Consider the following 27,894-nt stretch of genomic DNA (forward strand, 5'->3'; position numbering starts at 1 on the left):
TCTAGGTCTTCCCCTTTTTTTGCATAAAAGAACTGGGGTACAGGCCAGACGTACGGGGCGGGGGTGAGAAGATTCACCCAAGACAGAGTGGGGACCAGAACAGGCAGATCTACTGAAATACACTGTTGAGGGGAGCAGCGGGCAAGACAGGAGAGGTTTGCTGTATCATGTGGGTCAGCACCTGGCGGGGGATCAAACTCAGGCTGCAGCCATAATAGTGCGGAGACTTAACCCCTTTGCACTAAAAAGGCCCTTTTCCCTTTTTTTGGTCCATCTTTTCTTCAAATATTTTGAAGAAATATTTGATTTTTTTAAAAGATTTATTTATGCATACAAGAACTGGGGTACAGGCCAGAGGTGTGGGGCATGAGAGGATTCACCAAAACAGAGTGGGGAGCAGAACTGGCAGATTGACTGAAGTACACTGCTGAGGGGAGCAGCAGGCAAGACAGGAGAGGGCTGCTGTGCCATGTGGGTAGCTCCCTGGCAGGGGACCGAACTCATGCTGCAGAGGCTACGGGTAGCTTCATAGGTTGTGTCTTAACCCCTTGCACCACCAGGGAGGCCCCTGAAGAAATATTTGAAATAGAGTCATGCACGATCACCCAGCCCTCTGACCCATAGAGCTTTCCCTCCTTACCTTGGACTATAGCCGCCCTCTTAAAGGCTACTTTATCTGACATTAACATTGCCACTCCCGCTTTCTTTAGCTCACTATGAGACTGGTATATCTTGCTGTCTATCCTTTAACTTTCACCTTATTTATGTCTTTATATTTAAATAAGTGTAATTACAGAGCTATATAGTTGGATCTTGCTTTTCATTCATTGGAAAGTCTCTGTCCACATCCTGATATTTCAGAACATTCCTACCGAATGATTACACAAGTTATCGCCATGATTGATTCAGTTCCATGATTTTACTATTTGTTTTCTGTTTCCCTTCTGCTTTTGTGCTTGTGTGCTTATGTGGGTTCTGGAGAAATAATACATTTGAGGGCCTCCCTGGTGGTGCAAGGGGTTAAGACACAACCTATGAAGCAATCTGCAGTACAAGTTTGATCCCTCGGCCAGCCAGGGAGCAACCCACATGGTGCAGCAGACCTCTCCTATCTCGCCCGCTGCTCCCCTGGGCAATGTACTTCGGTCAATCTGCCTGTTCTGTTCTGCTCCCTGCTCTGTCTCTGGTGAATCCTGGCCTGCACCTCTGGCCTGTACCCCAGCTCTTATATGCATAAATAAATAAATCTTTAAAAAAAAAGAATACATTTGACACCTTGTTCTGATCTACTTCTTGGGTGATGTGGGAGGTTGCTGACTTGGAGTGCTTTCTAGAACTCTACAGGTCCAGGCTGCAGTATGAGTGGTCCTGTCACATAAGCAAAATGAACAGGCAGCTCCCTTCATAGAGAAAGATTCTCTGGGGGGCAGGGGACCATGGACAGCCTTTGCATCTGGTTAAGGCCAGGCCATCTGCATCAAAGAATTCTGCAGCATGACAAGAGTAATTCCTGACCTTGGTATTGTCTGAGTTCATGATCATGGGTTATCATGCGATCATGTGGCTAGAAGTGCCCATCATGAACTCAGGATTGGCTGAGCCACAAAAACATTAGGTTGGCCAGGCCACACAGCAGGCCATCATTATTTACAGTTGCGTGTGCCAGATCAAGCTGAGGCGGGTCCAGACAGTAAAGGTAATCTCTGTGGACCAGTGGCTCAAATTACCACTTGTCCTGATGCCGCTCACTCAGCTTACACCCCCGCATGTGGGACACTCAGCAAATGACTAATGGAAGGGGAGAATGTCCAAGCTTGGTGTCAGGAGGCATTGTCTTGATGTGGAGGAGACAAACTGAAAATGATCTGTTCTTACCCTGCACCCCCAGCTGTGCAGGGAAGTCGTCCCAAGGATCTGAAGCTTGGGCAATGCCCCAAGAGTTCCAGAGGTGAAGCCAGGTCCTGCTCCATGGGCCGGAGAGGTGTGCAGTCACATAGGGCTTCCTGTTCAGAAGGTCCCACGGCCGTGTAATTCTTTCCTGTCACCATCTTGAAATTCATAATAATATTAAACAAAGTGCTCTGCATTTTTATTTTGCACTGAATCCTACAAAATACATCCTGCGTGAAAGTTTCCAAGAGCCATGCAGAATAGAGGACCCAAGGATCTAAGACTGCCTTGACTTTTCACACACTGTGAGACTGGTGTGTGTGTGTGTGTGTGTGTGTGTGTGTGTGTGTGCATGCGCACACACGCAGCTATGTCTGGTACATGTTGATGGCTGTTGTTCCTGTACGTTACTGATGATGATGATGATGATAATGACGGTAAAGATAACAGATTGCTCGAGTTGTTCATTAAAGCCTGGCTCATTCACTGTCCACTAGCCAGTTTTTGCTTTGTTTTACTGGCCAATTTGCATAGTGTTTTTTATTCAAGCAGCGCCTTTGACAACCATAGGATCTCCACACAAACCTTAGCCTGGCCATCATTCAAACACCCACTGAGATGACACGTACTATGCTTCATTCCGGTGTCACAGCCATCCCTAAATCCACCCCCCCAATCCAGCTGCGACAGACTTCTGGTGGCTCACACAGGCTTGCACACTCGCACACTCAGGTCACCTGGCTGAGTGTGGGTGAAGTAGGAACAATTTCCCTCCCATTCCACATGAAAACTCCCTCCAGAGACAACGGATATGAAGGCTGCCTCAGTATAGGCTGCAAACTATAATTTGCATTCAGAACATTTTTAATTATTGCAGCTTAGAAATTTTGTTGTTGTTGTGTGTGTGTATGTAATTTCTGGTGGCCAGGAAGGAGGAGAAGGATGGTATTCTGAAAATGCATTAGAAATATTCCTACAGCGTTCTAGATTTCCAGAAAGAGCCAGAGCTCATCATCATGTGGAAGCTTAATAAGAAACAAAGGTGATTTTGCGCCCTAGTGGACACAGCCCAGAGGTTGAGGATCTTGGAAACACTGCAGACACCATGGGGAGAGTCCCGGGGGGTACAAGGGCCCTGGCTCATGAGAGCTGCTGCTCACCTCCTGGGAAAAACCCAGCAATTCTACTGCCTGTCACCATACAACACACCTGGGTTCTAGACAAAAAAAGCCAGGACTGAGAAGGGTGGGAGTGAAAGACATGTCACCTGCTCTTCTCACGTTTCCTGCAAGAAATCCCTGTGGAGAAGAGACTCCTGGCTCAGTAAATGAGTCACTGGCTTTAGGAGCCAAGAGAGCTGGAAAGCAGATGCCAGGAAATAAGCAAGGAGGAAGCTTGGGGAAAGTTTTCAGCTTCAATGTGAAAATGTCAAGCTACTATGCTCTTGTGGGAACTCGGGGAGAAAAACAAGTGTGAGAAAAGACTAGAGAAATGGCCAGGAACCAGCCCAAGTAGAGCCTGTGTGTTTTGACAATTTAGAATAACGGAAGAGACACCTTCAGAGGAGGGGGACATACCCCAGTATTCACAGTCATTCATCCTCCATAAAAGTACTGAGCACCTCAAGTTCCTGTGGTGGGCGCCATGATCCCCTGTACTGCAGAGCCATGGAGCAAGCCATCGCCCTGTGGTAAGTGATATGGCTTTGGGATTGTGAAGCTACTGCAATCTGCAGGTGCGGATCTGCAATATTCTGACTTAGAAGAAATAGATGTATCTGGTCATTCACTTAGAGAAATCTATTTCTCATACCTATTTGATCTTCACCCATAATTCCTGCTCACAGCTCCCCAAAACTTTGGAATTTCCTAAGTGCTGAGAATGTTAACGGTGTCTCTTGTTAGGCTAAGGAGGTGACTTTTGGGAAAATACCTGAGGGGGGAGCTGGTTGCCAGGGAAACCAGACAGATGATGAGAGGTTTGGAGCTTCAGCCCCACACCCAGACATTTGGGGAGGGGAGAGTGGTTGGAGGTTGAGTTCACTTGCCAATGCCCAATGATGTAATCATCGTGCCCACGTAATGAAGCCTCCATCCAGTCCAAGAGGGAGAGGCTTGGGAGAGATTCCAGCTTGGTGAACGCAAGGCGATTTGGGGAGAGTTGGGCACTAATTTGAGAATCCTGCAGCTGCAGTGTAGATACTCCCCACAAGGTGGCGCCAAAGACCAGAGGGCGTGGACGCACTTGGCCTGTTCCCCACGATGGGCTCGTGGCATCTCTTCACCCTGACAGTTCTTGAGTTATATCCTTCGTAGTAAGTAAGTGATATGGTAGTAAATGAGCTTCCTGAGTTCTGGCGCTGCTCTAGCAAGTTAATTGAACCTGAAGAGGGCATCAGAAGCACCGGTAATAATAACCTCCAACTGTACCTGCAGTCTGAGGAGGCAGTGGGAAGCTGCAATCTGCAGTTGGTCAGAAGCCCAGGTGCAGGCTGGACTTGTGACCCGCATCTGAAGTATAGTGAGGTTTTGGGAGACCAAGCCCCCATCCTGTGGAACCTGATGCTAGTTCCCAGTAGACAGTGTCATGAATGAGTCGAATTCTTGGACAGCCTGGTGATGTCCAAGAATTGCTTGTTGGTGTGAGGGAGCCTACACACACATGCGCATGTGGGAACGGGCCCCTGCACATAAACAGGCTCCTCGAGGGTTTCTTTCTTTAAAACAAAATCTATTGCGGTACCATTGGTTAACAACACCGCATACGATTCAGGGGCATGTTACCACCCCACACCCAGCACCAAGACACCCACAGTCCTCAACCATACCCACTGTGCCTCCTCCACACTTTGCTCTCCCCCCTCCCGTCCTTGAGCCTTAATTCCGCAGTCAGATTTCTTTTTTTTTTTTTTTAAGATTATTTATGCATACAAGGACTGGGGTACAGGCCAGAAGTATAGCGGGGGTGAGAAGATTCTCCAGAGACAGAGTGGGGAGCAGAACAGGCAGATTGATCAAAGTACACTGCTGAGGGGAGCAGCGGGCGAGACAGGAGAGGTCTGCTGTGCCATGTTGGTAGCTCCCTGGCCGGGGATCGAACTCGTGTTGCAGAGGCTGCAGACAGATTCATAGTGTGGTGCTTAACCCCTTGCACCACAAGGGAGGCCCCTGCAGTGAGATTTCTATGACTTGTTACTGGTTTGGGTCTATCTTTCCTTTTGCTTTTTTCCCCTGTAGATTCCCCATGCAAGTGAAACCACAGGATATTTGTCTTTCTCCTCTGACTTGTTTTGCTTCGCGTCATCCCCTCCAGTTCCATCCATGTTGTTGCAAATGGCAAGAATTCATCTTTTTTTTTTTTTTTTTTAAGCTGAGTAGGAGTCCGTTGTGACTATAGACCACATCTTCCTAACACTCTCATCTCTCTTTGGGCACTGAGGTTGTCTCCATACTTGGTTATTGTAAATAGTGCTGCAATAAACAGAGGAGTGTATCTGTCCCTTCGAATTAGTGTCTTTGCATTCTTTGGTTACATACCTTAGACTCGTATTGCTGGATTGTACGAAAAATATATTTTGAATCTTTTGGGAATCCTGTTTTCCACAGGGGCGGGCCAGCGTGCACGGCCCCCAGCAGGGCAGGGGCCAGCACTGCTCTGTCTGGTCTTTTTGAAGCCATCCTCAGGGGCATGAGATTGTATCTCAGTGCGGTCTTGATTTGCATTTCCCTGATGTACTTGATGATGAGTGTTTTTTCATGTGCCTGTTGGCCAGTTGTATGTTTTCTTTGGAAAAGTGTCTGTTTAGCTCGTCCACCCATATTTTGATCTTGTTATTTGTTTTCCTTTTGTTGAGTTGTGTGAGTATTTTGTAGATCATGGATATTAGCCCCTTGGCAGATGTATGATGTGCAAATATTTTCTCCCATTCCAGGCGGGTGTCTTTCTTTTAATGATTGTCTTTCCTTGGCTGTGCTGTGCAGAACCTTTTTTTTTCCTTTTTAAAGATTTAGTTATTCATGCATACAAGAACTGGGGTACAGGCCAGAGGTGCAGGGCGTGAGAGGACTCACCAGAGACAGAGCAGGGAGCAGAACAGGCAGATGGACTGAAATACACTGCTGAGGAGAGCAGAGGGCAAGACAGGAGAGGTCTGCTGTGCCATGTGGGTAGCTCCCTGGCCCCCGGGAATTGAACTCATGCTGCGGAGACTGAGGATAGCTTCCTAGTGCTGTGCTTAACCCCTTGCGCCACCAGAGAGGTCCTTTTTTTTTTTTTTGTTTTGTAAAGATTTATTTATTGGGCCTTCCTGGTGGCGCCAGGGTTAAGGACAGTGCTATCAAGCTGCAGAATCTTTGATGTAGCACCATGTGTTAATATTCTCTTGTTCCTCTTGCCATTGGAGATGAATCTACGAAAACATCACAGAAGCCAATGTCTTGGAGTGTTTTGCCTCTGTCTTTTATGTATTTTATAGGTTCTGGTTTTACATTTAACTCTTTAATTAATTTTTAGTTAATTCTTGTATACCATGTAAGACAGTAGTCTAGTGTCATTTTCCTGCCTGCGGCTGTCCAGATTTCCCAGCACCATTTATTGAAGACACTTTCCTTTCTCCGGTGTATCCTCTTAGTGTCTTTTTCTTAGATTAACCGTAGGTGTGTGGGTTTACTTCTGGGCTCTCAATTCTACGCCATTGGTCTGTGTATCCATTTCTGTTCCACGATCACGCTGTTTTGATCACTGTAGCATTGCAGCATGAAGTCTGGGCATGTGATAGCATCATTCTTCTTCTTTTTTGTCAGGGTTGCTTAGGCTGTCTGGGGTCTTTTGTGGTTCTATATGAATTTGAGTAATGTCTGTTCTATTTCTTTGAAGAATGCCATTGAAACTTTGACATGGATTGCACTGAACCTGTATATGGCTTGGGTAGATGACATTTTAACAATGTTAGCTTCCAATCTGTGATCAGGGACTAGCTTTCCATTTCTCTGTTTCTCCTAGAAGGCTTCTTGACACTTAGAGTAGGATTGTCCAGATATGAAGAAAGTCGGGTTAAATTTCAGGCAAAAGCCTGGAGCACAGCAGGGCTGTTTGGGAGAAGAGAAAGGTCATTTTGGGGAGAGATCAGGAAAGACTGGATGGGTCCTTTCTCTTCCCCATTTTGGGTTATTTGTTTGCTTACGTGTAGGGAGGCACATCTCTAAATGCCAGCAGCCTGCTTGGCCCTTCTTGTTTATTTACAGAGCAATTCAATTCCTGAGCATATGAGCTAGGCCCAGCCATGGCATACAGCAAGAGCAGAGGCCCCGGGGACGGGGGGACCCCCACAGGGCAGTCTCAGGGGAGAGTCAGGAGGCTCTTGGGGCTGGAGTAGGTCAAGGAAGGTGAGGCCTAATGGAATCCCAAGCTAATCTGCAGGCGTCTCTGGTGGGAAGCAGCCTGAGTCTGGAGAGATCCAGGCATCGAGAGACCTTGAGATGCTGAGGCTGGGAGTCAGCACATTCCCTTCTGTGTGACGTTGGAAATAATTAACCCCGGGACCCTACCGGCTGCTCCCACCACCCTTCAGGAATTCAGGCCCTCCCTGCATGACATCAGACCACACTCCTGTCGCACAGCTCTGTGGGAGAAGGGAGTCTCATTAAATCCCTTCGTTAGATGTACTGGCCTAGGGTCACCTGCCTCCAGTCCCCTTCCTGGGACACCTCTACCAGCTCACTGGGCTCTCAAGAGCCTGGGCCGATGGCTGCCTTCCCCCTGAGGCCAGAAGCAAGCCAGCTTTCTGCTGATGAAGGTTCTTTGAGCCTTCAGGGGTCCTGACTCAGCTCACGATGGCCTCTAGGGGAGCAGGGGAGTCCTGGAGGGGAAGGTAAGAGTCTTGGGTCCCAATTCAACTTGTCCACTGGTCACTGTGATGATCCTCTGATATGCAGAGCCTTGCTCTCGAACTCAGTGACTTTGGGATCTAGTCCTCTGAGTCTGAGAGTCAAGTAGTCACGTAACTGGACCGAGATCTGCCCTTGATGCCTGGAGCCTGGGACAGGACCAGGTGGCCCTTTCAGAGAAAGGGGGAGGTTCCTGACCTAGCCTGGGCTCCAGGGCAGCTATTCCAAAGGAAGGAGGTCTGAGCTGAGGCCTGAAATCTGGACAGGAGCTAGCCAGGTGAAGGAAAGTAGGAAAAGATGGGGGCCTCCCTGGTGGCTCAGGGGTTAAAATGTAGCATTATGATGTTATCTGCAGCCACAGCAGCACGAGTTCGATCCCCAGCCAAAGAGGTGACCCACATGGCATAGCAGACCTCTTCTGTCTTGCCTGCTGCTCCCCTCAGCAGTGTATTTCAGTGGATCTGTCTGTTCTGCTCCCTATTCTGTCTCTGGTGAATCCTCTCACCACCACGCCTCCCCTCCGCCCCCCCCCCATATCTCTGGTCTGCACCTCAGCTCTTGTAGGCATAAATAAATAAATCTTTAAAAAAAAAAAAATCAGGCCTCCCCGGCTTGAGCGCAGTGCTGTGAAGCTGTCCGCAGCTTCTGCAGCGCGGGTTCCATTCCCAGCTGGCCAGGGAGCTACCCACATGGTGCGGCAGACCTCTCCTGTCTCACCCACTGCTCCCCTCAGCAGTACTTTCAGTCTGTCTGCCTGTTCTGCTCCCCACTCTGTCTCTGGTGAATCCCCTCACCCTCCCGCACCTCTGGCCTATACCCCAGCTATTGTATAAATAAAAAAATAAAAATAAGGAAATAAAAGAAGGAAAAGATGCACAAAAGAGTCTGTCAAAGCCTCAGTGTGGGTAGGCGGGTGTATTTGGGAACGCAGTTGTTCGGTCTGGCCAGGGGCTAGGACATCTGAGGGAGGAACTGGCCATAGAGGAAGAGCTGGGGGGGGGGGACAGTGAGGAGGGACAGGGTCTGACATGCAGAGACTGCTCAGCTGCCCTGTGGAGAAGGCAGACGGTGAAGATGAGGACAGTAAGAGGTCAGACAGGAGGTGCAGGTGGTGTTTGGGTCGAGGGAGTGGAGAGAACAGGGTGGGTGACCTGCTGGCTGATGGAGTGTCAGGGGAAAGGTTACCACACCCAGGAGGGGGGAAGTTCTGAGAGAGGGAGATGAGGTTGACATCACACAAGGTTCATCCTAGGGAGGAAAAATGAAGCAAGAGACAGGGGCACCAAGACTCAAGTCATCGCCATGCAGACAGGAACAAAGCCAAGTAAATTTTGGTGGTGGCCTGGGGAAGTATGAAGGCCCAGGCCAGAAGACTGGCACCGAAAAAGAGCCAGTGAAACAGCTAGAAATCCAAGAGGAGAGGTCAGAGAAGCCAGAAGGAGTGTCAAAGGGGGCAAGGATCTTCTGCATGCCTCCTGTGGCTCACACCTGGAGGGCCTGGGAGGAGGAGAGAGCTGCCAACGGGAGGGTCAGGGAGCATGGTCAGGGAGCATGCCAGCGTGTGGAGGAGGTGCCCAGTGACCGTCACCTGGGACAGGCCTGAACGTGATCAGGGCCACCACAGAGGCTTGCAGAGATTGTGCACTGCACTCTCCAGTAACTATTCATTCACAAAAACACTACTTGGCGTCAGGGGGAACCCCGTGAGTGGGGAGCTGTTTTGTGAAGCCTGTAGCTGCAGTGTGGGTGCTCCCCACACGGTGGCGCCAAAGACCATCTCTGGCCTTGTTTTTTTTTAAGATTTATTTTTATTTATTTATTTATACAAGCACTGGGTACAGTCAGAAGCGCGGGAGGGTGAGAGAATTCACCAGAGCCAGAGCGGGGAGCAGAGCAGGCAGAAGGACCGAAGTACACTGCTGAGGGGAGCAGCGGGCGGCAGGAGAGGTCTGCGCGCCATGTGGGACCCTCCTCAGGTGGCTGGGGAGCAGCCAGGGATTGAACTGGCGCTGCAGAGGCTGCAGGCAGCTTCTCAACCCAGCGCTCAACCACTGCGCCACCGGGGAGGCCCACTGGCCTTGGTTTTAACTGGGGCAGGCCAAGGGCCAGTTTGGGGATCCCAGGGATGGAGGGCATTTCCAGATGCCGCCATTCCCTCTCCCCGTGGCCAGAACCCTGCCAACTATGACACCCTCCAAGTCTGTCAGAAGAGTCCGAGCCGTAGGAACTTGCAGAAATCAACTACACAGACACAGTCTTTGTCAGGGAGCCAGGCCTGAAGCGGCCCCAGGGGAGCAAGGCATCCCATGATCTGGGAGAGGCAAGGCCGTCCCTCCCACTTGTCATTTAGGAGAAAGGAGTCAGGAAGGAAGGAAGGACGCCTGGCCCAGCCTGGGGACACAGTCACCCCACCCCTTGTCCAGTCAGCCCAGAGCAGGCCAGCTCCCAGCTCCCCCTGGAGGCCAAAGCTGGGCCAGCGGGGACAGTGGAGAGACAAATCCTGGCCTCCAGCCCCAGGACAGAGGCCCCAGGGAAGTCACCTGCCCAGCCTGGCCACCCTGGACTAGAAATGCAGACTTACCAGCTGAGGGCCACCTGTAAATGCCCTGATGAGTAATGACCATGTTTCTTTGAAAATAACACATTCATTGCACACCAGCCTCTGTGTGTGTAAATGCAAAGAAGAAAATCAAACCAGGTGGAACTACAATGCCCAGAGTCCCAGTCAGTAGGAGCAAAGGATGAGCCTCCTGACAGCTCCTGAGGCCCATGAGGCAGAACAGAGGCTGTCCTGGTGCTTTCTCACTCCCCGGTGTCGACTGCGCTGAGCCCCTTCCCCTATGTGGAGATATAAAACCCTCCTCCCCTCCCCTGCCTGACCCCGCCATCTCTCTTTCCCCTCGGGGCACGTGGCTTGGACAAAGCAAGCTCATTCCCACCTCCTCCGCACCATTGATCCTGTCATTCCCTCTACCTGAAATACTTTTTCTTCTGGGTGGTTCCATGACTGCTTCCCTGTCTTAGCTCCAGGTCTCAGCTCCAGTGTCGCTGCCTTAAACAGGCCTTTCCTGACCTTGAGCCCCTCTAGGCAAGGCCTGGGGTGGACTCATCTCTGGCCCCACTGCTGCCAGGCATACAGCAGGTTCCACATATGCTTGCTGAATAGCAGTGAGTGAGTGAATGAATGAATCTGAACACTGTCTGGAGACAGGCTTCTATTCTGTTCCTTCACAGAGAAGTAGGGGTGAAGTTGCAGACCAGAGAACTGTAGCCCCGAGGGTTGTGGGGTAGGGTGACGGAAGCCTCCATTTTTTTTTTTTTAAGATTTATTTATTTATGCATACAAGAGCTGGGGTACAGGCCAGAGATGCGTGGGGGAGAGGATCCACCAGAGACAGAGTGGGGAACAGAACAGGCAGACTGACTGAAATACACTGCTGAGGGGAGCAGCGGGCGAGACAGGAGAGGTCTGCTTCGCTTAGAGTGAGGGAAAAAAAGCAAGCCAGTCCCTGGAGGCAAGCCCAGGTTTAAGCACTACAGTGAAGGGGTGCTGCTAGGGAAACTGGCAGAGGCGCTGGAGAGTGGGGAGAGCTGGAAGAGGGTAAGATGTGTCTCTGGGAGGAGCTGGTGAGGGAGAGGATGTCAATACCCTTGAGGCCACTGTCAGCCCCCATCTGAGGGACCTCAAGGCCAACCCTCAGGAGGTAAGGAGGCCAATATTCAGGAACCTCTTCAAGTTCCTCCAACCACTGTGAGGCACGACGGTCCTTCTCAAGGTGAAGGGCTGCAGGAGTGAAGCCTGAAGGGTGGTGGTCCAGATTTCAAGGTTGGAGAGGGCCAGCAGCGTCATGTTGCTGGGAGGGGTGGGTGGCAGGTGGCGCTGCCCTTTTACCCCAATATAGGGTCTGTGCTCAGCCCCGCCTGGCCCTTTGGCTAATATATACCCCAAGCCTGGGTGCCCAGATCCTGCAAGCACCAACACACATGGACAGGCTCAGAAAGCAAGGCCCGCGCCGCCCCAGCAGCCAGTATCCAGTGAGTGATGAATCCTGTGCCTGGACAAGAGCCCCAACTTGCTGACCAAAGCGCCAGAAGGTAGCAGACGGGGCCGCCTGCCCCCCCCTCCCCCCACAGCAGGGAAACTGAGGCTGGCCCCGAGGAAGAGTTGAAGGCAGCCTCTGGACCCAGGAGGTGTGGGATGGGCAGACTCAGCCTTCCCTGTTCCCCTCCCCCTAACCGGCCCTGATCTTTCCCGGCCAACCCAAGCCAGCAGTGTTTCGGGGGGTCACACGTGGGGGCTGAGGAGCCCGTTTAGGCCTCTATAGCCTGTGGAATCTGGAGAGGGGGCAGCGAGGGGTTACTGTGGGACACTTCTGGAGGGTCTGCGTGGGAAGGGAGGGTATTGCTTTGGGGGGCGACTCCGGAAAGTCGCCCTGTTCCCGCGGATCCCGAGCGCGGAGAATTCCCAGCGCCCCCGCGCCCTCCGCGGCCCCCGCCCCGCCGCGAGCGGCTGCCTGCGCGGGTCACCGGCTTGCCCCGTTACCCAAGAGGGCGGAGCGAGCCGTGGGCGCCTCCGGGGTGCCCGGCCGCGGGAGCGCAGGGGTGGGGCCCGGCGGGCCGGGGGAGGAGCGGGGCTGCCGGGCGACGGGGCGGAGGGAGGGGCGGGCGCCGGCGGCGGCGACAGCAGCGGAGCGGCGCGACCAGGCCGGGCGGCGAGCGGCGAGCGCACGGGGAGCGCGAGGTCCCGCGGCCGGCGCAGCCATGTGAGTGTCCCCGGGGCCCGGGGCCCGGCCGGGCGGGGGCGGGCGCGGCGGCGCGGGGCCTCCCCGCGGGCGCCGCCCCAGCGCCCCGGGATCTGCTCCCCGCGCCGCCGAGCCCCGGCCCCGGCCGCGCCGCGGCCCCTCTCCCCTCCCCCCGCGCCGGGGCGCAGCCTCGCTCCACAAAAGCCGCTGCCTCCGGGCCTGCCGCGCCCGGCGCCGCCTCACCTCCCACGGCCTGGCCCGCGAGGCCGTGCCCGGGGCTCCGGGGTGCGCCAGGCCCGAGGGCGGGCCCTGGACGCCAGCCGGACCCCGGCACGGGCGCTCCGAGCGGAGCCCCGGCCGCCCCCCGCGGGGACGCAGGGCCGGGCGAGGGGAGGGGGCGACGAGGGCGCCGGCCGGCCCCGGGCGAGGTCACCGTCCTGGCCCCGCCGCCGGCCTGCGCCGCCCTGGGGCCCGGCCGAGGCGGACGTGCCTGGCCTGGGGCTGGATTCTCCGACCCAACCTGGCGCAGCCGAAGCCGGAGACGGTCGTGGAGCGGGGGAAAGACTCTGCCCCTGCAAATGGAGGCCGCTGTGGGGTCTCCCAGGCGGGAGCGCCCTGCAGAACTGGTTTGGGGAAGGGGCTGCTGAGGGATTCCGGCCAAGTCCGCCTGCAGCACCCCCTGCCCTCCGCTCCCCTGCGAGGAGGCCTGGGGCCGGCCTTCCCAGTCGGGTCCCGGGGGTTTACCCCAGTGTGTGTCCAGGCCGCGGTGCAGGGGCCGTGGGCAGCCTCATAGGGCGATCTGGTGCCTTGGCCACCACCTGCAGTGCCGCACCTGGGCCCGGGGGGTGTGTGCCTGCACAGCTTCGGGGGAGGGTGACGACCATATGCTGCAGAAGCAGGCCCAGAGAGGTTAAGTAATATTCCCAAGGTCACACAGCTGGCTCGTGGAGGGGTGGGAACTGGATCCCTGTCTGAGGTCTTACCTGTCTCCTCTCCACCCCAGCGGATGGAGGGGGACAGAGGGTGGGACACAGGGCACGAGAACTGGAGAGTGAGGAAACAAATCCTCCAGGCACAAGGGGACTGGATTTGGCTGCCACTTCCAACCCCTCCTCCCGCTTCTGGGGCCTAAGGGGCCGGAGCCCGAGACGAGGGCAAGGACTTGGATAAAGGCCAGGGGGGCGAGCAGGCTGCGCGCGGACTGGGTCCCCATCCGAGAGGGCGCGCCCGAGCCACGGTCGCCCCCCGGGGGTGAGTCGCCCCGGCTGGGCCCGCCCGGCTGCCAGCGTGCCCGGCCGGGAATGCGACCAGCTGACTCAGGAGGGGGCCGGCAGGAAGTGAGGCCACCCGGCAGCCTCCGCCCGATTCCGGGGTGGGGGGTCCAGGACCGCGCCGAACCCCCTCCCTCCGCGCTCGGGCAGCTGCGACATGACGTCAGGAGCCGAGTTTGGGGCAGTTGCCATGGTGACAGGGGCAGACTTAGGAGGGACCCCTTTCTCCCCGGCAGCCGCCCCTCGCCCGGATTATTTTTAGCGTCTGTTTACCTCGGCCGGGGGCGGCTCCGGGGCGGGGCGGGGCTCGGCTGGGGACTCCCCGCCAGCCGGCGGGCGGCGCACACCCCGGCGCTGGGCAGAGAAAGTGGAGGGACCCCTTGCCCCGCACCAGTGCGCCGGGCTGGGCGTGAAGGGGTGTTAGGGGCAGTGGATCTGAGGTCAGGGAAGCGGCCAGAGTTCCGTTCCCAGCTGCCTTGAGCTGGCTGTGCGCAGACCCCAGCGCTGCTGGGGCCGGAGTTGTCTCCCAGGTCCAGAATGGACTTCAGGGCTGCAGAGTCCAAAGAGTCCCCTGGCTCTTGCCTGCCACGTCCCACCATTGAGGTGGAGCGTCTCCCTAGCTCAAGGGGTTCAGCCCTTTCCCTCCCACTCCCAGCAGGGGAGATCCTGCCTATCCACCCCCTGAAATGGTCCCGCAGATGGACCAACAGTTTCGTATTCGGGTCCCTGTGGGACTAGGGGGCTGCTGGTAGCAGAGCCCCAGTCAGAGCAAGAACACTGATGGGACCTTCCGCCTACTCTGAGTCCAGCCTACCCATGCAGTTGCAGAATCCCCGGGTGTCCTCACTGTGGACACCAGCAAGTGGCGGAGAAAGGGGAAATTGTATGTAGGGCAGGGGACTTGGGGTGGACACACATTTTAAATCTCCCGTTCCAACGGGTCAGAATCTGCGGACGCCGTGCCTGGGCCACCCAGTGCCCTCAGTGCCCTGCACACACGCTCAGCTCCTCTCCTTCATGGCCTGGTGCAGCCCCCCAGGGTGTAGTAGGAAGCCAAACAGATCGGGCGCAGCCCCCAGGGTTTGCAGTCTGGTGGGAAGACAGACCCCAAAGGACAACTGCCAACTGAGTTATGGTGCCTCAGGGATCGGAGGGAGGAAGCTTTGAGGCGCCTACTAAGAGGAAGCAACTCAGGGCAGGCTTCCTGGAGGAAGAAGTTTTACTTCGAGAAGACATAGAGGAGAGGGGACTGGTCAAGCTGAGAGTAGTGGGGGTGCAGTTCTCAGAGGGGCTGGCAGGGGCTGAAACAGCCGGGGGGGGAGCAGGGGAGGAAGGGAGGAGGCTTGAAGGGTATGAGGGGAGGGACAGAGCCTGGAGGGTCCTTGTTGGTCATGTCGGTCTGGACATTGTCTTGGGGGCTGGGGGTCCCTAGGGGTTGTTCCCAAGTTAGACAAAGGGCATTGAGATTTAGAATCCGGGGGATGGACAGCTGGGGCTTCAATCCCGACCTTGACACACACCAGCTGTGTAATGGCGGACAGATTAGTAAGTGTTAGTAGCTGCAGTCAACGTCTGCCATGTGCTCAGGTAAGGAGGCATGTGCGCTCCAACTTCCCAGCCTACATACGGACTTCCCTTCCCCAGTTACTCCTTCTAGCGGCAAGTATTTCATTTCTTCCTCCCAACTGCCCCGTGAGATAGTCGCTGTTGTTATCCCCGTTAAACAGATGGGTATCCGAAGTCCAAAAAAAGGTTACAACATGTCCTGCCAGGGCCACAAGCCAGTTAGCCTCTGGTCTCTCATCTGTGAAGCGGGGCTGGGAGGGCTTATGCCATAGGGCTGTTGCCAGGATTAAATGAAAAGATGTTTGTTAACTAAGGACAGTGCCTGGCACATAGGATCAAGGCCGGTTTTGGGCAGGTGCCTGTCATTTTTAGGAAAAGCAACAATGTTATTGGATAAAGAACGGGTCACATCCTGTGGCTCAGCGTGGAGACAGGCAGCCCCCTGGGAAGCTGCTGAAGGGTTGGAGGGGAGAATTGGCGATGACTTGGTCCCAAATTCGAGCTATGGTGGTGGAGGTGAGGGGCAGATTCCAGAGATGGCAGGAGCGGGTGGCAGAGTGGGTGTGGGAATAACGGAGACTGAGGCCTCCAGAATGACCCTCGCTTCTGTCTTGAACAGCTGGGTAAAGAGGTGGTGGAGCTCCGGTGGAGAGGTTAAGACCGGAGAGGGTCAGGGCCGAGGAGCAAAGTAGTGAATTCATTTTGGAGACTTCAGACTCAGCACATCCCTCACCCTGCGTGTCCTCACCCAGTTTCCCCGGCAGTTGGCTTTGCAAGCCTCGGGGGCAGAGAGCAGTTTGGGCGAGGGGGAGATAAGGAGGCTGGCAACATTTCCATGGCACTGAGCTGTGGGAGATGCATCCGGGCCGGGGAGATAGGGTGCGGGGCAGATAGGGTCCGGTTGGGGATGGGGAGGACAGATCCTGTGTGGGAAAGTAAGTTGCAACCAGAGAGTGAGGTGGAAAACCAGGAGAGCGTTGCTTCTGGGAGTTCAATGGAACGAAGGGGAAGCGAGCAAGAGAGCACGAAGTTAAAAAGAAAAGCTTTATTGAGATCGAGCAGATAAGGACTAACATTGGTCTGGGCTCAGCCACAGGGAGGTCGCCGGTGACCTGGTCTAGAACCGTCAGGAGTGTGATGGGCGCAGAAAGGGGACAGGGTGGAGCGACGACTGGGTGGGTGTGCGCAGGAGATGGAGGAGACATCGCTTTAAGAAACTTGGCTCTGAAAGGATCAAAATGGGGTAAAGGTTGGGGTACCTGGAAAGAGACAAGAGGAGTCTTTTTCTTTTTGTAGTTGGTTATCTACAGCCAGCCTTACGCTGAAACGCACATACAGAAAGGCTACGAGTGCTAAGTGTAAGTAAGCTCGGTGTATTTTCACAAGGGAACACACTCATAGAGGATCCGGAAATAGAACCCAGATTAGGAAATAAAACATAACGAGCACCCTAGAAGCTCCCTGCGCCCCCCTTCCAGTTGGCACGCCCCAAGAGTAACTACGGTTCTGACTTCTGTGACCATAGACTAGTATCAAGGGCACCAGACATATGTCCCCTTTGTGTGCCTGCTCTTTCACTCAACGCCATGTCTGTAAAATTGCTCCACATCGTTGCACGCCGATGTAGAGAGCTCCTTCTTTGTGCTGTGTAACATTCCTTTATCTACTGATGGGCACTTGAGTAGTTTCCAAGTTTTATGTGGGAGTGACCTGAGCTTGTCGAGAAAGTCTGAAACACATCTATGATCAGGGAGAGAGATGACGAGGGAGAGACACGTATTTCCTCGGGTGGGAAATGAGAGCCTGGCTGAGGTAGAGAATTGCTCTGTGGTTCAGTCCAGCTGCTGTGGCAGGGTCCCTGGCAGCTCCACCAGCCTGAGGGCAGGTACTGAGAAGGCTGGGAGTTGGGCTGCCCAGAGTTGGTTTCTGCCAGATGGGAGGGAAGTGCAGAGCACTCAGGACTTCAGCAGCAGGCAGCGATGGGGTGGTAGCTGTGGCTCCAGGCTGGAGAGAAGGGTGTGCAGGGAAGGTAGGAGGGAGCTGGCAGAGAGAAAGGAAGCAGAGGCGGATTGAGAGCTCTGCTCAGGGTGGTGTCTGTGAAATTCTAGGCTGTATCTCCAGTGACTGGCATATGTTGGCATAGGGTTGTCACTTGATGAGTAGTTGAATAAATAAGTCAAGGACTCACGAGGTCTCAGGTAGAAGGCAGGGGAGGTGGAGTGATGGAGAGAACCTAAAGTCTGTGGTCAGTGTGGTTGTGATTTAGGAAAGGGGCATTTCAGAGTCAGGTAGGTGGTAAGTCCCCCTGTGGGTGTTCCCATGGAGGGTAGCTAGAGAGACCAGAGTTGGGTGGGCAGTCCACCCAAATGCAGAGGTACCAGTTTAGCGGGCATACTGCTGGGTCTTCAACGAGGCAGAGGAGGGTAGCATTTCTCAAACTGGCATCCCAGGACAGCTGGGAATCTGAATCTAGGGGTGGGAGTGGGGGGTAGAAGGCAGTGCAGGTTGGGAATGCAGCCCCTGAACACCCCGCCCCCTCTCTCAGGGAGGAAGCAAGCTCAGCCAGCATTGAGCATCCAGAAGCAGGACCTACCCAAGTGCATGATGGGATGCCCAGTGGTCCTGGGCAGAGTGGCCCCTATTCAGGCTGGAGGTGGACAAGGGATAGTCAAGGAGACACTGGGGGTGGGAAGGGGCTGACCTGGGGAGTCAGCCTGTGTGAGCTGGGGGTCAGAAGGTCGGGGCCTCAGTCCTTGGATGCAGCTTCTGCTGGAGCGGCAGCCCCGGCTGGGCCACGGACCTGATCTCTCCTGGGGCCCTCAGGGGAGTGGGTGGCATGGCCCAGGGGGGCTCTCTGCACGCAGTTAGTCTCGGCTTCCCGCTGGGGCCTCCCTGCACCTCAGTCCCTCCCTCTCCTCAGCGGCCACTCTGTCCTCACTGGCCCAGTCCCGCTACTGCCCAAGCTCCTCCTCCGACGCTCTTAGCCCCTCTCTCCACCCTCGGCACACTCAGCATCCCAATTCTCAGTCCTCTCTGCCTTCAGCCCTCTGCGTGTCCAGCCTTCTCAGCACCCTCAAAAGCCGCTCTACGCCTCCTAACTGCTTTCCATCCAGCCCCCCTCAGGCCCCCCATTCTGTGTTTTCCTCCATATTCCCCCCCACGCCCAACTCCTTTCCCCCACTCCCGACTCCAGGGCAGAAGACCCCCTGCCCTAGGGGAACCCCCAGTCGCCCCTCCCAGAGGCCAGGCAGCCGAGGTCCGGGCGCCCCCTGGTCCGGCTGGGCCCGCCCCATCCCGGGCTGAGTCAGGCGGCAGGAACTGGGCGGGGGGCGGCGCCGGGAGGAGCTGAGGCCAGAGCCAGAGTCCGTGCGAGCCGCGGCGCGGAGCCCAGCTGCTGGGCACGAGTGGCCCTGGGTCCGCGGGGACGCCGGGCCGAGGCGCGGGGTGGGGAGGGGGCAGTCCCGGACCTACCATGAATGCCAAGAAGAAAGGTAGGATCCTGCCTGGGGCTGCGAAGCCTCGGGGGGCTGTCCCCAGGGGGTGCGGTCCGGCTTCTGGGGGCCAAAGCGCGCGTTTTGCCGGAGCGGGGTGGGGGCTCCCGCGCTCCCCTCCCCCGAGCGCACGGGCCGAGGCGCCGGTCCCGACCGGCTTCCAGGCGGGCGCCCCGGGAAGCGGCGGGGGCGGGGCGCTTCTCGGCACTGCTCCCCTCGCCGGGAATCCCCGGGCTGCGGGGCCGGGGGGGCTCGGCGTCCGGGCGCCCTGCAGCCAGAGGAGCTGGAGCGGAGCGGCGAGCGCGGGCGGGCGGGTCGTGGGAGCCAAGCCCGCTCCGGCCCGGCCTGTTGGGCAGCTCCGCCGGGCGCAGGGCGCGCGCCCCGCCCCGCCCCGTGACCTCCCGCGTCCTCCCGGGGTGGGGGCGCGGGAGCTCCCGGTCCACTGGGGTGCAGGGGGGGTCAGGGGCAGGGCTGGGGCGCCCGCCCCGCCCCCGGGTAAACAGGCGCTTCCGCACATTCTTCGCGCGCCCCGCCCCTTTCCTGCCCCTTCCCCGCCCGGGGAGGGTCCCCTCGCGACCCCCCTTCCTGCCCCGCGGCGGGCGGAGCCAGCACCTCAGCAGGAAGTGGGGGCCGAGCCGAGGCCACGCTGAGTCTGAGGCCGAGTCGCCCCGGCCGCCCTGTCATTAGCGCCCGGGACGGGGCGGCGGGGCGGGCGGGCTCCGGGGGTCGGGCCGCGGCCGCTGAGACGAGCTCGGAGGCCGGGCGGCGGGGAGGGGGCGAGCCCGCCTGGCGCTGGACACCCGCCCTCGCCACCCCCAGGGAGCCCCGCGCGGACTCACTCCATGATGTCCCTGTCGGTGCGGCCGCAGCGCCGCCTGCTCAGCGCCCGGGTCAGTAGGAGCCAGTCCTTCGCGGGCGTCCTCGGCAGCCACGAGCGGGGGCCCAGGTACGCGGCGGAGGGGGGCTGGCGGGTCAGGAGAGGGGTCGCGAGAGCCGGATGGGGTTGGGTCGGGTGTGGCAGTGGGTTTGGGGGAACTCCTCTCCCTTGCTGAGTGAAGCCTCTTCTTCAGGAGCATCCCGGCGTTCAGCCCCCCGGGACCCCCACGGAAGCCCCCAGCACTCTCCCGAGTGTCCAGGATGTTTTCCGTGGCGCACCCGGCCCCCAAGGTCCCGCAGCCCGAGCGGCTGGACCTGGTGTATGCTGCGCTCAAGCGGGGCCTGACGTAAGCGACTCCCCTGACCTCTGGTCTCCGGACCCCTCCGCAAGCCCCACCCCTTTCTGCTGGCAGGAACCTGCCCCCCACCTTTCCCTGGTCTTTACCCTGGGCAGCTGCAGGCGGGAGAGGTGAGCGGCTTGTCACCCCTTTCTCCAGGGCCTATTTGGAAGTGCACCAGCAGGAGCAGGAGAAACTGCAGGGGCAGATAAGGGAATCCAAGAGGAATTCCCGCCTGGTGAGTGAAGGCTTGGCCAGTGTGGTGTGGGGGTCTGGCAGGACCAGCTCTGGGTGACATCAAGGCTGTTTTCTGGGGTGACTTAGTGCAGGTGTGACTACAAAACAGGATCCCAGGAAAGGCTGGGGTGGTTCCCATCGCCAGGCCTTGCACTTTCTGCAGTTCCTGACCACAGATGCTTTCAGAGGGTGGCTCAGACCTCCGCAGACATGATTCTGATTAGTGGTCCTGAGGGAGACAGCCGTGGTTCTACCTGGAGAAAAGGTCAAGACATCTCAGAGGAGGAAATACTTGCTGGTCCCTTGACAGAGGAAACCCTGCAGAAGGGGGCACAGCTTTTTCCCCGGGGCTGCAAGAGAGGGAGTGGGTTAGGGGAGGGATTCCAGGGAAGGGGTGGCTTGAGGGCCAGATCTGTGTTACCAGTATCCACCAAGGGCCAGGCGCAGGGGAAGTGGGGGTCAGCTCTGCTGTAACTGAGTGACTGTGGACTTCGGTGTGAGGGAGGGAAGGACAGCCCTAGATGGGTCTGGGGGGCAAGTGTCCCCCCTGGAGTACTCCACATAGCTCTGACGTGCCCCCTCTCCTCTCCCCCTGCAGGGCTTCCTGTATGACTTGGACAAGGTGAGTGTGTAGAGCGTGGTAGTGGAAGAGGTTGGCTCACAGGGAGGGTAGAGGGCCCTGGCCTCAGCCCTTCCTGATGCACCTCTCCCCCAGCAAGTCAAGTCCATCGAACGCTTCCTGCGGCGGCTGGAGTTCCACGCCAGCAAGGTAGTGTGCAGCACGCGTGTGCACCCAGAGTGGGGGTGGGCTGCCATAGGAGATAGGGGAATGCGACGCCCCGAGCCGGCAGCCCAGTAGTAAACCTCAGCATCCTCACCGCCATCCTACTCACCTACCTAGATTGACGAGCTCTACGAGGCATACTGTGTCCAGCGCCGTCTTCGAGATGGCGCCTACAACATGGTCCGTGCCTACACTACTGGGTCCCCAGGGAGTCGCGAGGCCAGGGACAGTCTGGCTGAGGCCACTCGGGGGCATCGAGAGTACACTGAGGTGAGGGATGGATACCCATGAGGTAGAGGCGCAGGGCATGGTGAGAGGGCCTGGTTCTTGACCCCCATCCTGTCCCTGCTTGTCCCTCCCAGAGTATGTGTCTGCTGGAGAGTGAGCTGGAGGCACAGCTGGGCGAGTTTCACCTCCGAATGAAAGGTACTGAGTGCTGAGGCCCGGCTGGTGGGGGGCGAGGGAGGAAAATGCCTGCCTAATATCACCTGCCCCTCAATATCACCTTCCCCCCTCGCAGGGCTGGCCGGCTTCGCCAGGCTGTGTGTGGGTGATCAGTACGAGGTATGAAGAGTCATGGGGAAGGGCTGGGATGGCAGGTTGGCAGCGCCAAGGGCCGCCTCACCCTGCCTGTTCCCCCAGATCTGCATGAAGTATGGGCGTCAGCGTTGGAAACTCAGGGGCCGCATTGAAGGTAGCGGAAAGCAGGTGTGGGACGGCGAGGAGACAGTCTTTCTTCCTCTGCTCACGGAATTCCTGTCCATCAAGGTGAAGTCTCTGCCCCGGACCACAGCACCCCACGATCCTATGATTCCCTGATCCTGTGAATCCTTATGAACGGGGCCCCTTGCCCGGCTCCATGGCCCTCTGCATGTGTGAGCTGGTGGTCTGCATCACTGGTTTCTGTGGCCTTGAGAATAGTGGTTGTGGTTCCCATGAGGCATGACCCTGTAACCTCTGACCATCTGACCTCCTGAGCCTTCATGGGCCTGGGACTCCCATGACCTCAGTCGCCCTACCAACTCAAATCTCTGATCCCCATGCTCCCCGGCTGCTTCAAGCCACCATGGCCCCCTCACCCCACAACTCCAATCTCTGCCACCTCATTGCCTCAAAACTCTGGACCTTTGCCTGAGCCCTGTGCAATTTCAGACCTCTGATCTCCCCCATCTCATGGCCACTATACCCTGGTGACCCCACGATGCATTCTTGGCTACAGGTGACAGAGCTGAAGGGCCTGGCCAACCATGTGGTTGTAGGCAGCGTCTCCTGCGAGACCAAAGACCTGTTTGCTGCCCTGCCCCAGGTTGTGGCTGTGGACATCAATGACCTTGGCACCATCAAGCTCAGCCTGGAAGTCACGTGGAGGTCAGTGGGACCAAGGGACTTGGGAACTGGGCTGGGGGTGCTGCGGCACCTGATAACAGCCTCTTCTCCCTCTAGTCCCTTCGATAAGGATGACCAGCCCTCAGCTGCTTCCACTGTCAACAAGGCCTCCACAGTCACCAAGCGCTTCTCCACCTATAGCCAGAGCCCGCCAGACACACCCTCGCTTCGAGAGCAAGCCTTCTATGTGAGTCACAACCCAGGCTCAGGCTCCACCAACCCCCAGGGGCTCCCTGAGGATGACCCTAGAATGCCCTCGTCTCTCCTAGAATATGCTGAAGCGGCAGGAGGAGCTGGAGAACGGGACAGCATGGTCCCTGTCATCCGAATCTTCAGACGACTCTTCCAGCCCACAGCTCTCAGGCACTGCTCGGCACTCCTTGGCCCCCAGACCCTTGGTGCAGCAGCCTGAACCCCTGCCCATCCAAGTTGCCTTCCGTAGGCCTGAGACCCCCACCTCTGGGCCTGTGGATGAGGAGGGAGCCAAGGCCCCATCCCTGGCCAATGGACATGCCCCTTACAGCCGGACTCTGAGCCACATCAGTGAGGCCAGTGTGGATGCTGCCTTGGCTGAGGCTTCAGTGGAGGCCGTGGGCCTAGAAAGCCTAGCCCGGAGTCCTAACCCTCCTGCACACCCAGATCCCACCCATGGGAAACACACTAGTCCTGTTCCTCCTGCCCTAGACCCTGACCGTTCTGCCACAAGCCACACTCTCAGCACTACAGGCCCTGCCCACACAGCTGCAGACCCTGCCCCATCTGCATCCACAGGCTCAGTTCAGAAGGACACAGACTCTAGCCATTCCGAACTGCCAGGCCCTACCTCCACTACAGATGCCACCTCCACTACAGACGCCACCTCCACTACAGACGCCACCTCCACTACAGACGCCACCTCTACTACAGACGCCACCTATGGTGCTATGAGCCCTACCCACAGTGCTCTAAGCCTCGCTCACACTACCCTAGGTTCTGCCCACACACCCACAGTCTCTCTCCTCACTACTGCAGGTCCTACCCCCAGTGCCACAGGCCCAGCCCAGACTACCACAAGCCCCAGCCACAGTGTCAAAGACCCAGCACATACTGTCACAAGCTCCGCTGACAAGCCCACACTCTTCATCTTTACTACTACAGCCTCTGCCCCCAGTGCCACAGGCCCAGTCCAGACCCCCACAAGCCCCACCCACACTACAGTGAGCCCCACCCACACTACAGTGAGCCCCACCCACACTACAGTGAGCCCCATCCACACCACTGCAAGTTCTCCTCACAAAGCCAAGGTGTCAGCTCACACCACTACAAGCCCTATCCCCCTTGCTGAAAACTCGGTCCAGACCACCAGGAGCCCCACCCACCCGGTCACAAGCCCCTCTGTTGTAACTATAAGCCCTTCCGCTTCAGCAGACCTTGCCACACACCCCAGCCGCTCTGTACACACAGACCTAGCCCTTCCAGGCACGCAGCCCCAGACCTGTGGTCACCCAGCCTCCCCTCCCTCCACTCAGGCCCACCCCATAACCCCCAGCACCTCCTACCCAAGTCCTGCCTGTTCCAGTGGGGAATCCCTCACAAACCCTTGCCCCGAATCCCTGGAGCCCATCCTTAACAGCCCAAGCCTCCCTCCCTCACCCCAAGACCCCGTGCCCCAGCATTCAGACCTTAGCCTGGCCAAGGCTGCCCAGGCAAAGGTCCTGGGGGCAGCTGGAGGGACTGGGGACAGGAGGCTGGAGGAAGCACTGGGTGCCCTCATGGCTGCCCTGGATGACTATCGAGGCCAGTTCCCCGAACTGCAGGGCCTGGAACAGGAGGTGACCCGGCTGGAGAGTCTGCTCATGGTGAGGACGGCAGGGTGGGGCTGGGCCGTGGCAGCACAGAACACAGCAGGCCGCGGCCGCGGCTCTGACTCCCTTCACAACCCCAGCAGAGACAAGGCCTGACTCGCAGCCGGGCCTCCAGCCTTAGCATCACCGTGGAACATGCCCTGGAGAGCTTCAGCTTTCTCCACGAGGATGAAGATGAAGACAATGATGGCCCCGGGGAAAGGTGAGGGGCTGGGTGAGGGAAAGAGGTGAGGTGAGAGGGGGAGACAGGTGGGTGAGGGGGGGCCAGGGGAAGCTCGGGAGGAGAGCAGCAAGACTGAGGGCGGGCGGGAGGGGATGGACTTGGCGGGTGGCAGCTGTGTCACCCCTCCTGTGTGCTCCTCATGTGTCCTTGATGCCTGTCTCCAACCCCATCTGTGTCCTCAGTGCTTCTCACCACCCTCTTCCTCGTCCCTGCACTGCCCGCCTCCCGCGCCGGTCCCCATCAGCTCGTGAGCCACCAGCTCCTCCTCACCCTCGTGGCCTCCCCTCGGACCTGCCCTATGAGGGAGCGCTTTCAGTGCTCCCCCCCGCACCCTGGGTCTCCCAGCATCAACCCCTTCTGTCTCGACCCCGGCTGCCCCGGAGAGCCAGGCCCTTTGGCTCTCCGTCCCGGAGCAGCCCTTGCCGATTCCCAGTTGAGAGTCATGCCCGGCCCCTCCTCCCTCCGCTGCTGCCCAGGTTACGGCCGAGCGCCCTGCGCCCCTTGGGCCACCACCCCTTGCAGCCCACCTCTCAGAGATCTTCCCGCCTGCAACCTTACTGCCGCCCACCCCAGCCCCGGCAGCCCCGGCAGCCCCGGCGGTCCCAGCGGTCCTAGCCAAAGGTGGCCGGGGTGGCCCGGCTCTGGAGACTCCTGCTCCTCCTGCCTGCTGCTCCCGGCCCCTTCCTCTTCCCGGAAGTCCTGTGTGAACTTACCTATTGTCTGTTGTCTTTGTCTGTTCTTCTGGGCTGGGGGGAGCTTAATAAAAAAAACACAGTGGTGACCAGATGGTGATGAGTGCTCCTGGGGTGCTTGACCCCATTTTTCTCTCAGGCCCCCAAACAGTCCGGAGCCTGGGGCTGAAGATAGCCTAGACTCACCTAGTGCCCGTCCCCTCAGCACAGAGTGTCCAGCCCTGGACACTGCCTTGGTCCAGCACCTGTACCACTGCAGCCGCCTCCTGCTGGTGAGGCTAGTGGTATTCCCCCCACCCTCCCCTGTACCCCTTTCCTCAGGGAGCCATTGGCCCTCCTGCCTCCTCTGAGTTATACTCCCTAATGCCCTGGGCCCTGGCTGTGGGCTTTTGCTGAATGGAACACCTTCCACACTCTGGCTCCCCACCACCTCTCCCAATGCATGCTGGGACTTAAAGTCCCTGGGCTCTATCCTCCCCAAGTCCTCCCTTGAGGTCTGAGCTACTTGGCCACCCGTTCTCCAGAAACTGGGCACATTTGGGCCCCTGCGCTGCCAGGAGGCCTGGGCTCTGGAGCGGCTGCTGCAGGAGGCACGAGTGCTTGAGGCAGTTTGCGAGCTTAGCAGGCGATGGGCAATCCCTGCCACCTCTGCCCAGGAAGGTAAAGACCCCAGGGGCTCTGCCTCCCAGTCTGCCCCAAGCTCCCCCCTTGCCCGACCCATCTCCTTGTTCCCTTGCTGACGGTTTCCCCGCCTCCTCAGTGGTGCAGTTCTCAGCCTCTCGGCCCGGCTTCCTGACCTTCTGGGACCAGTGCACAGAGGGATGCAGCCCCTTCATCTGTCCTGTGGAGCGGGTGCTGCTCACCTTCTGCAGTCAGTACGGTGCCCGCCTCTCCCTGCGCCAGCCAGGCTTAGCCGAGGCTGGTGAGTGGGATGCCAGCCTGCCCTTTCTGCCCTTCTTTCTCAGATCCTCGAGGGGACCTCAGGGAAAGGCCGGGTCAGCCCACACAGATGTGCTGAGCTAATAAGCACTGGGAAAAGCAGCTGGTGTCTGGGCTCTAAAAGACCCAGATGCGTAGGATTTGGACAGGGCATGCCTGGACCTGAGACTGGGATGGGAGCGTCCTCTTCCTGTTGAGGGCCTGGGTCCATCCGAACCCTGAGGCCTCGGCACTGCCTCCCACAGTGTGTGTCAAATTCCTGGAGGATGCCCTGGGGCAGAAGCTGCCCAGGAGGCCCCAGCCCGGCCCTGGAGAGCAGCTCACCATCTTCCAGTTCTGGAGTTATGTTGAAGCCTTGGACAGCCCCTCCATGGAGGCCTTTGTGACCGAGTCAGCAGAGAAGGGTAAGGCAGCTGCCCTAATCACAAAGCCGGCTGACCCTAAGGGCGGGTGGATGTGAAGGCGTGGGCGAGGACAGGCATATGAAAGACCTCCCCAGCCCAGGAACTCCTGGCTCTGCCACCTTGTCCGACCCCCTCCCTCCTTTCAGTATTACTGGTGCGGAATCTGAACTCGGATGACCAGGCTGTTGTGCTGAAGGCCCTGAGGTTGGCGCCTGAGGGGCGGCTTCGAAGGGATGGGCTTCGGGCCCTCAGCTCCCTGCTTGTCCATGGCAATAACAAGGTCATGGCTGCCGTCAGCACCCAACTCCGGAGTCTGTCATTGGGCCCTGCTTTCAGGGAAAGGGTGAGTTGGGCAGGGCTCACTTAAGAACAAGGGTTGGAGTCTGGGCTTCCAATGTCCAGCAAATTTTGGTCTCTCGCCTTTACCCAGGCCCTGCTGTGCTTCCTGGACCAACTTGAGGATGAGGATGTGCAGATAAGGGTGGCTGGCTGCCTGGCCCTGGGCTGCATCAAGGTGACCCCTGCCAACCCACCTACCCTTCCTCTCCCCTCCCCCAGCGCCCCCTCATGACCCTGGGCCTCTGCCCCCTGCTCACCTTACTGCTTCCTCCCCCTGTAGGCCCCTGAGGCTATTGAGCCTCTGGTGTACCTGTGCCAAACAGACACCGAAGCTGTGAGGGAAGCTGCCCGGCAGAGCCTGCAGCAGTGTGGTGAGGCCGGGGGATTGGAGATGTGGGTCAAGAAGTTCTGGGACATTTTGTGGAGGGAAGTAGGGGTGAGGTGAGGTTGGGGTGGAAGGGCTGGGAAGGGGCTACGGGAACTCCTGACCCCATCCTCACCCATTGCAGGGGAAGAGGGACAGTCTGCCCACCGAAGGCTGGAGGAGTCTCTGGACGCCCTGCCCCGTATCTTCGGGCCCGGCAGCATGGCCAGCACGGCATTCTAAACCCCCACCTGCCGCTCCCACTGCCCCTTCTCCCCACTTTCAGGGCTCATCAGGCACTGGCAGGGAGGGTGAAGGCTGGCTCCAGACACCCCTCCCCCACAGATTCCTATCAATGAAAGTCTAATATATTCTTCCGTTGCCCCTGGGGTTGGTAGAGTCAGTGCCTGCAGTCAAGTGCCTCCCAGCCTCGGCTCAGCACACTTGCCACAATCAGTGTCCCGGGCCTGGCCCTCCTGCCTCTGCCCTGCTCCATCTTTTGGTTTTTTGTATTTTATTTAGAGTTTTACAGAAAATAAAAATGCAAATTGCCTTTCCTAATGTCCTGACCCTCTTCTCTAGCACCTTCTAGCTATGGCCCTTCCTGACACCTCTGCGTCCAC

At 57.7% G+C, this 27,894-nt stretch overlaps 1 protein-coding gene across 5 annotated transcripts; it reads left to right on the plus strand.

Annotated features, from left to right (window-relative positions):
• Positions 1-7,530: 7,530 nt before the first annotated feature.
• On the plus strand, positions 7,531-27,832 carry RIPOR1 (RHO family interacting cell polarization regulator 1). 5 transcript variants are annotated; one of them, XM_037515888.2, is made up of 22 exons: positions 7,727-7,759; positions 19,665-19,791; positions 19,916-20,068; positions 20,219-20,297; positions 20,895-20,918; positions 21,012-21,065; positions 21,198-21,350; positions 21,443-21,506; positions 21,601-21,644; positions 21,723-21,848; positions 22,300-22,448; positions 22,524-22,653; positions 22,736-24,304; positions 24,391-24,512; positions 25,365-25,497; positions 25,750-25,885; positions 25,986-26,147; positions 26,410-26,568; positions 26,715-26,911; positions 26,999-27,082; positions 27,188-27,278; positions 27,417-27,832. In XM_037515888.2, the coding sequence occupies exons 2-22, from the start codon at positions 19,688-19,690 to the stop codon at positions 27,512-27,514; spliced, it is 3,831 nt and encodes a 1,276-aa protein (XP_037371785.1). In that variant the 5' UTR covers positions 7,727-7,759; positions 19,665-19,687; the 3' UTR covers positions 27,515-27,832. The 5 variants fall into 5 exon arrangements, with proteins under 5 accessions (XP_037371786.1, XP_037371785.1, XP_054552879.1 ...); XM_054696904.1 differs by lacking the exon at positions 7,727-7,759 and adding an exon at positions 12,521-12,538; XM_037515886.2 differs by lacking the exon at positions 7,727-7,759 and adding an exon at positions 18,780-18,845.
• Positions 27,833-27,894: the final 62 nt, after the last annotated feature.

Source organism: Talpa occidentalis, unplaced genomic scaffold (genome assembly GCF_014898055.3).
Source record: "Talpa occidentalis isolate TD23 unplaced genomic scaffold, MPIMG_talOcc4v2.1 talOcc4.17, whole genome shotgun sequence".
Lineage (NCBI taxonomy): Eukaryota > Metazoa > Chordata > Mammalia > Eulipotyphla > Talpidae > Talpa > Talpa occidentalis.